Below are 12,084 nucleotides of genomic sequence, written 5' to 3'. Positions count from 1 at the left end.
CCATGGCACTTTCACGCAAATTAATAGCTAGCAAATACACGTATATGTCACTGAAAAGCATTTAGGGAAGAGGTTGAATTTCAAAGCATTAGTTTAAAGATGGTGGAATATCTCACTACCAAAGTCAAGCATTTCATTATTAAAAGCCCCTCAATAAAGCACTCCCACTGACCATACACAGAAGACACTGGGAGTGTCGGAGAACTTGGAGGACCAATTCTAGAATATATGAGTAATTCTAAATTGGGGAAAGGCAGATACCATTTGTGAAGTGGTTATCAAATTGAGACAGTTTACCAAACAGTTATTTTAAGATTCCTGAAAGAAATTATATGATAAACTTCCATATTTTCCCGTTAATAATCTAGGAAAGCAAAACAATATTAAAACATTCATATGGATTATAAATCCACTAGGAAAAAAAATCAATACACATAGCACTATGCTTCAGTATTAATGCATTAAAAATATATTTATGGAATTCATGACAAAGTTTAAATATTCACCCATTCAGTAATAAACTTTATATGCTAAATGGAGTATTAAAAAAAAAAAAAGAACATTAAAACGACTGATCTCTATTTATTCTATTTGACTTTTATTTATTGTTTGTTATTGTTAAGTGTGGTCAAGTTGGTTCCAACTCATAGCGACCCTGTATAGGGTTTCTTAGGAGCAACTAGTGGGTTTGAACTGCCGACCTTGTGGTTTGCAGCCCAGTCCTGATCTTACAGCACCACCTTAGGAGTTCACTCTAGTTGATAAAGCATATGAAATCAATGTATATGACACTTCAAGTAATTTGATCACCTAAAATAATGGCTTTTTAGCTAATTGGACTTAAAATGATCAGTGTGTTACTATGATGAATTTTGCTGCACAGGACTAACATCTAATCCTACAAAATCCTATTTATTTGCAAGGGCTTTGGATAATATATTCAAAGTAATTAACTTTTAAGGAAAATATTAAGAAGGAAAGCAGGACTTATCAAAAAAACAATGCTGAAAATCAAACACATTTGTACTTACAATTAGCTGTTTCAATCCAACAAAAGATTGTTCTACTGAGTTGGCATTTAATACTTGTCTTTTTGCTGCAGCTTGTTCACCCAGGAAGCGAAGCATTAAGTCTTTAACTGCATCTCCCTTGAAAGAATGTTAAGAAAACTATGTCAAGACAATAAAATGTCAATTACACTTAGCTAACCAGAACCCATATCTAACCAAAATTTCTTTTTTCTCCATTGGCTTTTGAAGGAGAAAAAGTGATTATAGTATAGCAAAACTTCAAATAAACAGAAGCTAAGTACCCACAATTATTAATAAAATGCCTCGTTTTAAAATTGCTTTTCATTTTGATGGGAAAATAGGCTTTACCAACTACTTTTGTCAAGTAAATCTTTGCAAGGCGTAAAGTAAGAGACAAAACTTAGCCAGCAGGGTAGCTTTAGGTGATGAATTTTACAGAGGACCCCAATTGTTTGAAGTGACACTGTTGAGGATAAGGAGCTGGTTAGTAACTGAGGGGAGTAAAATGTGGGGGCACAGGCTCAGGCAAGAGAAGGAAGATCTGAGGAATAGTTCGGCTCAAATCATATCAATTTGCCAAGCTTGTCTGGACAGCTATGGAAGCCTTTAGGGTCAAGGGCTATGGAAATCAAGGTACCACTGGTATTCCGGTGCCAGTGTTCTTTTCAATACTAAGTTCACTCTCCAAACTAAAGCAAAATAAAGGCTGCCCTTTTCCAAAATGTACTTTATAATCTTGCTCAGCCGCTTCCTCTGCTCCCATGAGCTAGGAGAGAGGTATGCTTTGTATTGCACACGGAGGAAGGGGCATATCAACTTTGTAATAGGGTCATTTCAATTTCATAAACTGTCTCTACACATTATGTTGATCTGAGTTGTTAATGATATGTTGAGTCAGTTCTGACTCATAGTGACCCTATAGAACAAGAATGGACCTATAGAGCTTCCTAGTCTAAAGTCTTTATGGGAGAAGATGGTCAGCTTTTTTCTTCCACTGAGATGTCGATGGGTTCAGACTGCTGACTTTTTGATAAACAGACAAGCATTTAATTATTCTGCTACCAGGACTCCTTATATTGGCCTGTTGTTGTTGTTAAGTGCCGTAGAGTCAATTCCAATACATAGCGACCCTGTACAGGGTTTCCAAGGAGCAGCTGGTGAGCTTGAACCGCCAACCTTGCAGTTCAAACGGCTTTGAAGTCTGGCGCATTAACCCACAGTGCCACATGATCTGTAGCCAGGCTAAAAAGGCACAATTAAATAATTGCTATCAGGACTGACTGTGAGGATTGGAAATGTAAAGGTAGATGTTTTGTAACAAAAGGAGGGCAGTGGTTTTGTAGTCCAGGAGCGGAGGTCCCTGGGACCATCGAGTGAGAAGAGCTGAGTGCAGGATCCTACCCAGAGAAGTAATGACACTAGAAATGGAGGCAGGGATGATGATGTGGAGAGATGGAACAGCTGGGGACTCTGGATTCAGGGAGGGAGAGGGGCTGTGTGCTGATGGCTGGGAGGCCAGGTTTGCGTGTGTACACTTTGGTTGTTTGATGATGCATGGAGGGGACTGTAATTATTTCAGTGAAATGAAATATGATAGGATGAATGTAAAACTGGTGTTCTCCCATGTAAACGATCACATAATTCACAATAAAAACTTAAAAAAAAAAAGACATAATTAGTGGTTGGGTAGGAGAAAAGACTGAAGCTGTCAAGGACTTCATTCTTCTTGGATCAACTATCAACACTCATGGAAGCACCAGTCAAGAAATCAAACAATGTATTGCATTAGGCAAATCTGCTGCACAAGACCTTTTTAAAGTGCTGAAGAGCAAAGATGTTAGCTTAAGGACTAAGGTGTGCCTGACCCAAGCCATGCTGTTTTCAATAACCTCATATGCATGCGAAAGATACATAGTGAATAAGGAGGACTGTAGAAGAACTGATGCTTTTGAGTTATGGTGTTGGAGGTTAATATTGAAAGTGCCATGGGCTGCCAATAGAACAAACAGATCTTTGTTGGAAGAAGTGTTGGAAGAAGTGCAGCCAGAGTGTTCCTTGGAGGCCAGGATGGCCAAACTTCATCTCTCATACTTTGGACATATAGGCAGGAGGGACAATTCGCTGGAGAAGAATATCATGTTTGGTAAGGTAGAAGGTCAGAGAAAAAGAGGAAGATCCCCAGCGAGATGGATTGGCACTATGGCAGCATCAATGGGCTCAAGTGTGGCAACAATTGTGAAGTTGGCCCATGGCTGGGTAGTGTTTCATTCTGCTGTGCATAGGGTCGCTATGAGTTGGTATCGACTCGATGGCACCTAACAACAACAATAACAAGGAGAAAGAGGGTGCTTTTTGGAGGCCAGGGAAACGAAGAGATGTATCAATGACCTGGAATACCCAGGGAAAAATCTCTTAAACCGATGTAAATTACGGGTATATGGGTATGCTCCAAAGAAAGAAACCCAGGCTATTAGCATTGATAAGTTAATATAATTCCTCATGGTGAGTGGAGAAAGGTAAAACATGTCAGAGTTGGAATTTACCAGTTTTAATGACATATGGGAACAAGGGTCCCATCATGCTAATGCGCTAAGAAAGCTGTAGAGATCCATAGGCTTAAGTACTATTTTGGTGGCTATATCACAAAGTTGTAGGAGGATTCCTCAGAATCGGGAAAATGCTCTGAAGACTTAATACATCTGAGTCTCAGCATGAAGTGTAGTTCACTAAGGCACTGTGCTCACAGCTGAGTGGCTGACCTGCCAAGGAGAAGTAGCAGTGCATAGGCAATGAAGCAGTCCTCTTAAAGGTGTTGATGCGCCGAGGGGAATTTGTCAGAGTGGCAAGAGGACAAAGAGCTGTGACACGAAGGGAGCTCTGAAGCATCTATGTCCTTTTTGGAGAGACCACTTCCCTCGGAAAGGTGCTGGGGTTGGGGAGCAGCTGCTCTGAGGGTACTGAAATGTACTGTGACAGGGCTCAGAGGCAGCCCAGAGTCAGCCTGACCTTCCTGTGACATGCAGCTCTCAGCTTCCAGCAGGGTGTGCCGGGCGATGCACAAGAGCATCCTTGAGGGCTACTGACAGAGAAATATAAGCACAAAAGCCCCGAGGTCTTCTGAACTCCCTAGTGAGCCTCTGAGAGAACAAAAACTAGGACAACCTCAAGAGGGGGTGGAACAAAGCCCAAATCTCTCCATCTCAGTTAGCAAAAAAGCCTGCCTTTTAACTACAGGAAAGCTAATGCTATTACTGCAGGTGGACAACAGGAGAGTTAATGGTGACTGAGGATGAAGAGAAAATCAATTTGGAAATGTCTCTTGCGTAGACTTCACAACTGTCCCAGTTCCCTTCCTATTGTTTTCCTTTTCTTGTTGGGGAAATAAAAAGCACTGAAGTAGGTCCACTATTTGAAAGGTTATTTCAATCTTCTGCTATTTTCCAAAATGGTGACACTAAGAGAAGAAGAAGAAAAAAGCAATATATAGACCATGCCAGCAAGAGATGCAGAAAAGCTGCTGAAATTGTCTGCCTTTTCCCTTTATGCTGACACCCTTCTACTGAGAAAAAGGAACTGACAGCCTGTGGCAGTAGGGATTGTGGTGGCTCTAGGTCACACAGCTATTTCCTCCCCTGGGTGCAAAGCCTGGTGCTTAAAGAGGCCAAACTGCACATCTTCTTGTATTGGGACAAAGATCTAGATGCAGCAATTTTATAATTTTTGCTTTCAGGGAATAAGGTGAAATACTTAAAATGACTTCAGAGTCACAAAAACAGCTAACTGATCTAGCAGGGATAATTAAAGGGCGAAATAAAAAGAGCTCAGACATATGGCTCCATAAAGCTTTGCAAGAAAGCAACTTGTATTAGACAAAGAGCATTATCTGAGCCAGAAGAGAAACGAAAGAGGCAAGAGCAAAATCAAATCTTAATGCCAGCAAGGGAAGATCAATTTAACTCCTCCATCCTTGCAGCATTCTCAATTAATTAGGCCACATTGCAAACGTCTTTTGCTCTTAAAATTCCGTTAGTTAACATTTTAGTTACCAAGGAAGTACCTGAGACTTAAGCATGCATGTGACTAACAAATATTCTGCTTATGAAAGCCCAAAGATGTGACAAAACATTGAAGAAATCTTAACTTGTGTAGTGTGACTAAATTGAAGGCAATTAATGGCACTATAGAATCATGGTATCTTTAATAATTCCATATCTGACAACAGTTACCAAAGTATGGGCATGGGAATCCCTGGCTTGTTTTTCTGCTAGGAAATTTTAGATAGCTATAATTGCTTCTGTGATGCTATAGGATAAGCACTGAACTGCTAACTGAAAGTTGGCGGTTCAAACCCACCAGACACTCCTCGGTTGCTATGAGTTGCTTGATGGCATATAACAACAATGCTGACAGAAGTCTCTGAGTGGTATAAATAGTTAACACACTCTGCTAACCAAAAGGCCAAAGGTTTGAGGGCTCTCTCAAGCCCCACAGGTGCTTCGGATTAAAGGCCTCCTAATCTGGTTCTAAAGGAGCTCTGGTAGCATAGTGGTTATGAATTGGACTGCGAACCACAAGGTCAGCAGTTCGAAACTACCAGCTGTTCCACGGGAGAAAGATGAGGCTTTCTGCTCCTGTAAAGATTTACAGCCTCGGAAACACTGTACAGGGTTGCTATGAGTCGGAACCAACTCCACGGCATACAACAACAACAACAATCTGCTTCCCCCCAAAATCAGCCACTGAAACCTTATTGCAGAGCACAATTCTAGTATGGTTGTACACATGGGGCCTCCATGAGTTGGAATCAACTCAAAGGCAACTGGCTTATATCGCTGGTGGTTTTTCAGGGAGTCAGTCACAATTTTAATGGGCTCACTTAGAACCCAATGGATTCTCTCAAATCAGTAAAACATTATTTGAAAGCTTACTTTATCCAAAGCAAGATCAGAGGAATGTGGAGGAAGATAACATGTCAACAATCTAAGAAGTCACTCCCATTCTGATTAATGGAGAATTACACTCCTCTCCCCAGGTCCAGGGCATTTATGGAAAAGCATGTGGTTAGTTAATTCATAGTGAATAGGTATTAGTGGGCCTGCTCCACCTCTGCAATGCTGGAATAATTTAGTAGTCCTTTTTTGGATTTTAATAGCTAAACACAAAACAGAACTCAAAGCAGATGATTCAAAGTGTATGAGTTTCACAGTCTGGTGAACTTAAAGAAACAAGTGGTGGTGGAACACTTTCATAGAAAAGGCAGCAGGACCAAAACAATCCAACAACATGTTGACATTTCTGTAAATTCTTCAGACTGGAGAACCATGGCTATTTATCCTGGGATAGTATAATCCTCTAGTTACTATGTTTGCTTTCTTCCAGGGAAAGTGAAAGCACCTGAACAAATAAAAACAAAGCCAAACCCAAACTTGATTGAAAAACACGATGAACAGGATTCATGTCACTGGAGTGAACATGTGATGATTGCTGAAATGGTTAAATGTTTTGTTACCTATACATTTACTACACCCACACATAAAACAAAACAACAAAATCTCAAACTTGAGGTTTGAACATAAGACGGTATTGTTATTTTGGAGGGTATGCAAAAAAAAAAGGAAAACCCCAAACAATATGGAATGAGACATTGGCAACAGCAATGGGCTCAAGCTTCACAATGATGTGAGGATGGCGTAGGACTAGGAGGCAGTGCTTTGCTCTGTTTTTCATAAGATTGTTATGAGGTGTAACTGACTTCATGGCACCTAGCAGCAACAATAATGAAGACTCACAATTTAAAAGACTGCTCTAACAAATAAATCTGCTTTAAGAGTGTACAAATTGTTTCTGGATTGTTCTCTCCAAATCTTCCTTAGTTCAATCACAATTCTCAATTTTGTCATTCTTTAGATTAAGGATCTACAAAAGAGAAAGGAGATTCATTTGTGCAGGTGTTAAACAAAACAGGAAGTAGTGACTCTTGCTTCTGTCCCTCATAGCGTAACTGGTACTGGACTTACTATTCAGATGTAAACAGCTAGAATACTGGGCAAGATATATGAAAAAAAACTGTTTTCAGATGCAGAAAAGGATTGTGATCATCGAAAATGGGAAAACCTATTTGAACACTTGAGCACAAGGTTAGTTTTTAGACCACAATGCAGGAAGGAAATCCCAAGCAGAACATGGTGAACATGGAATTTGAAGAGGCTGAGATGGTTTTAGATTTTACAGGCTGAGAACTAGAACAGAAGGGGTTACACAGAAAAAGAGCTCCAGAAATCTGCATAAATGTCCCTTGTTTCTGTTGATGAATATTAAGCTGCATATATATCCTAGAGTAGGGAAAATTCTAGGAAATGAAGAAACTACAATGGAGATGTGTTGAACAACAAAGCCTTGCTGGGCTAAAAGATGTTCAAGTTGAAATCAGACAGTGCATAAAGATACCATGAATATGCTGGATAATCACTGTTGATTACTATAAGGTCACCTTAAAAACCACTCTAAATTGACCCATATGCATCCCTGGGTGGTGTAAATGGTGAACTGCTCAACTACTCATCAAAAGTTTGGTAGTTACAAGCCTCCATGAGGCACTTTGTAAGACAGATCTGGCAATCTGCTTCCAAAAGGTCATAGCCTTGAAAACCCTACGGGGTGATCATGAGTCAGAATCAACTTGATGACAACTAACAATAACAGCAAACTTACCCTAAGAAGCTTAAATAGACTCAGAAATTGCAGAGATGAAGGACTTCTCAAAATCAACCTGAACTACTTATAAATGTACTCAAGGGTCTTAAGTAAAACTTGATCATGATGAAGAAAGAAAAAAATATAAAAAGAACCAAACAGAAAGTCTAGAGATGAAATACAGGTTATTGTTGTTAAGTGCTGTTGAGTCAGTTCCAACGAATAGAGACCCTGAATAGGGTTTCCGAGGAGTAGCTGGTGAGCTTTAACCACCAACTTTGCAGTTCAAGTTGACCTTGGGTTTCAAACTGACCTTGCAGTCCATAAGCATCCCGTAATGTGTCTGGGCAACGTCTAACTGCATGTACATCTGTGGTCCCATAAAGTTAAAATACAGTTCAGAAATCCTAATTGGAGAATGGAATTTAGTGTGTGTATTTTGGTAAGTTTGTAAATCTGATTTTGTTCTCCAAATCCTTACCACTGGACCAATAAATAAAATCATGAAAAGTGGAGAAAAGACTGAAATTGCCAAAGAGTTCATTTACTTGTATTTACTATCAATACTCAAGTCAAGAAATTCAATTAACTTGTTGCATTAGTCAAATCTGCTGCATAAGACCTCTTTAAAGTGTTCAAGAACAAAGATGTCAGTTTGAGGACTAAGGTGCACCTGACCCAAGTCATGGTATTTTCAACTGCCTCATATACATGTGAAAGTCGGATAATGAATAAGACTTTATAAGAAATGAAGTATTTAAGAAACAAACTTGTGTTGGAAGAAGTACAACCAGAATGCTCATTTATTGTTGGGAAGTGCTGTTGAGTCGGTTTGGACCCATAGTAACCTTGTAGAGGGATTCTAAGGAGCGACTGATGAGCTTGAACTGCTAACTTCACGGTTCAAAGTGAATTTGTAGTCTGGCGTATTAACCCACAGGGCCACACCCACAGGACTCTTAGAGGATCAGTCCCTGGAGAAGGATATCATGTTTGGTAAAATGGAGGGTCAGCAAAAAAGAGGAATACCCCAATGAGATGGATTGACACAGTAGCAGCAGCACTGGACTCAAGTGTAACCAATGGACAATGACCAGCCACAGAAGGCTAGAGCTGAGAGTGAAGCATTCAACTTATATGAAGTGGGGGAGATGCACAAGAATGTCCAAACTTTCAGATAGTACCCATTTGACCTAGCTTTGATGGCTTGATGATCAGAACTCGACTTGAGGAAGATACAGAAATTTGATAAAGGAATCAAGTTTAAATTGCTATAATTTACTAACTTGACCTATACTTATGGATGATATAGAATGAGTGCTCAAAATACCAACTGAGAGGGAAGGAGTATTCACATCAAGGATCAAGCCTATCCCCTCTTGTATGCAGGATTGACAGGGGCAGGCAACTTAGACATTAGCTACCTGAAATGGGGGGTGGGGGTGGAGGGTTATAAAAGCACAAAGTGTCTGGCTTACAAGTTTTCAAGCCAGGGAGTCTAGTTTCAGAGTTTACGGGGAACGTAGACTCCCCAATGAATAGTTTCATCTTGTCTAGATGGGTCTGGTGAAAGGAGATGGGGATAGGATTCTATCTATGCAATAATGAGTAATTGTTATCATGACTAATTGCCATTGTCACAACTGTAAAGGTACAAGTTGTGTGACATAAAAGTTGTGGGGGGTAGCTAATCTTACATTCCAGGAACAGAGGACCCTAGGACCATCAAGAGAAAAGAGCCTGAGTGGAACATGGGACCCTAACCAGAGACCATATCAACATCAGAGATGTAGGCAGAGTTGAAGGCATTAGAGATAGAGCAGCTAAGGAATCCAGACACATGGAAAGAAAAAGGCTGTGTGCTGGTGGCCAGGAGGCTGGCTTCCAGAATATGTTTTTGGTTATTTAAATGACTATATGGTCCTATTTTTTTTGTGTGTACATTAAAAAAAAAAAAAAAAAAAAGAGGGAATAGAAGCAAATACTCCTAGCCAAGGATGCATGGAAGGGATTGTAATCATTGCAGTGAAACAAAATACGATAGACTGAGTGCAAAACCAATGTTCTCCCATGTAAACTATTACTCAATTCACAATAAAACCTTAAAAAAGAAAACGCAATAAAAAGACAAATATCCCTATTTTTAAAAGTTGGACAAAAGATTTGAATAGATACTTCATAAAGAAAAAAAAAAAAGAGCCTATACATAACAAAAGGAGTCCTAGCAGTGTAGAGCATTGTGAGCTGAGTTGCTAGCTGAAAGGTCAGCAGTTTGAATATACAAGGTGCACTGTGGGAGAAAGATGAGGCTTTCTGCTCCCGTAAAGATTTGCAGACTCTGAAACCCAATGCAGGGTTGCTATGAGACGGCACATAACCAACCAACCAAACACCAGGAGTCTTTACAATACTAGTGTCATATAATGGGCCTATGTAAACAGTTCTGTTGCCTAGTTTAAACATGTAACTATATAACTTAATTTACTAGAAAATGAGTTTGAGATCTATTGCACAGTGGGTAATACCTGTATATGCAGCAATAGGTGTTAAGTTACCAGCAAGGGTTCTAAAAGCAGCAATTGAGGATTATGGAATCAGAGGGAATCATTCATTGCAGAAGGGATGAATATTCATCCACCAATATTTCTTTTCCCTTTTTTTCAATAATATAAAAACCAAACCCCTGCCACTGAATCGATTCTGACTCATAGCAACCTTGTATAGAGTTCCCAAGGCTGTAAATCTTTATAGGAGCAGTAAGCCTCCTCTTTTTCCCACGGAGCAGATGGTGGGTTTGAACTGCAGACCCTGTGGTTAGTAATCAGCCACCTAAAAACTGTATTTTATAGTCTTTTTTTTTTTTTTGCAGCTCGGTATGGTCACATACCCAAATTCAGGATGTTAATTGGTACACAATATTTGCTACTGCTAAATGATGCATCTCAAAAGGAGACTGCTGTGGTCCCTTGGCTCTTCCCTTTTTCCTGACGGCTCGAAGATGTCAAGGTAAAGAAGTGTATCTGGCCTTTGTTGAGAATGAAATAGCCATTTATTTATTCAGGGTTGCTACAAGTTGGAACTAACTCAACAGCACCTAACCACCACCAATTGGTTTTGTAGGATGAGCACAAGACCTCAAGGTCGGTCTGAACCACAAGGTTCAAATGCATCAGCTGTTCCTCAGACAGTGCTATGAGTCAAAACAGACTTGATGGCATTTAACAACAGCTCTGGTCTACATACTAGATACTATTACACCACAGGAAAATAAGCTATTATGATCTTTTACCCACTGTATTCGTATTTTCAGCTTTCTCTGTTTATGCAGTTAGATCACATAGTAACTGATAGTTTTACACTCCTACATCCTAAATTATAATAGTCATCAATCCTTCCCATTTTTTTCTTTTTTGCAGGTCTGTAGTATCTATCATACAGAAATATTAAGCTTCACATAATCACACACACATCACAAGACTCCTGCCAAGAGGAAACAGATGTTAAGTTGTGTTCACAGTACCTGACCCATAGAGGGCACTGAAAATGACCATAATGGACAACCCATCCTGCTTTTACATGTACAGTGCTGGCTGCATAATTAGGACTCCTGAGAAGTGATGGTGATGGTTATGTGCCGTGGAATCGGTTCCGACTCATAGCAATCCTGAACAGGGTTTCAGAGGCTGTAAATCTTTACAGGAGGAGAATGCCTCATCTTTCTCCCGTGGAACAGCTGGTAGTTTCAAACTGCTGACCTTGAGGTTAGCAGCCCAATTCATAACTACTATGCTACCAGAGCCCCAGAGAACTACACATATGTAAATACCACACAACCTCAGCATGAACTGGGAAGAGGTAGTACGTAAATACATACTGCATCTCATTTAATTCTTAATCATAAAGAGTGTGTGTGGGGGATATAGAAAATAAATCTGTTTTACAAATGAGGATACCTGGAGAGGGGAAGTAACATCTCTACAGCCATCTACAGCCATCATACAAATCTTAGGACACGGTTCTTTTTTTAAAAATTTGTGTAATAGTATCACAACGTGTCAACTTTCACTTTATGTTCTCTTTGTTCCATTTCCAGAACTCTAGTTTCCTTGGCCTCATATCTTCTCATCTTTCCTTTTTGAGTAATTGCTGACCTTCTGGTCTCTTACTGATGGCTTTTAAGTAGAGCACCAATCTTACAGATGATATCCTTTATTTTGCGTGCCACTCTGCTATTTCACTAAGAGGTTATCTCAGGGTATAGGCTTAGTTCTAGGTTTAAAGAGAGTCTAAGGGCATTATTCTCAGGAGGGCCTCTGTTCTCTATTATTTCATTTTGTCTGGCTGTGGGTTTTTTTTTTTT

The 12,084-nt window shown here is 39.8% G+C and overlaps 1 protein-coding gene across 1 annotated transcript in view; it reads right to left on the bottom strand.

Annotated features, from left to right (window-relative positions):
- Positions 1-12,084, bottom strand: part of TRAPPC12 (trafficking protein particle complex 12) — a 186,363-nt gene that overhangs the window by 163,092 nt on the left and 11,187 nt on the right. The window contains exon 2 of the mRNA XM_006863967.1: positions 1,032-1,148. Coding sequence (XP_006864029.1) covers positions 1,032-1,148 — 117 coding nt within the window. The remainder of the gene's footprint in view (positions 1-1,031; positions 1,149-12,084) is intronic.

This window comes from Chrysochloris asiatica, unplaced genomic scaffold (assembly GCF_000296735.1).
Source record: "Chrysochloris asiatica unplaced genomic scaffold, ChrAsi1.0 scaffold00058, whole genome shotgun sequence".
Classification (NCBI taxonomy): Eukaryota; Metazoa; Chordata; class Mammalia; order Afrosoricida; family Chrysochloridae; genus Chrysochloris; species Chrysochloris asiatica.
This window is presented reverse-complemented; position numbering and strand designations above follow the sequence as displayed.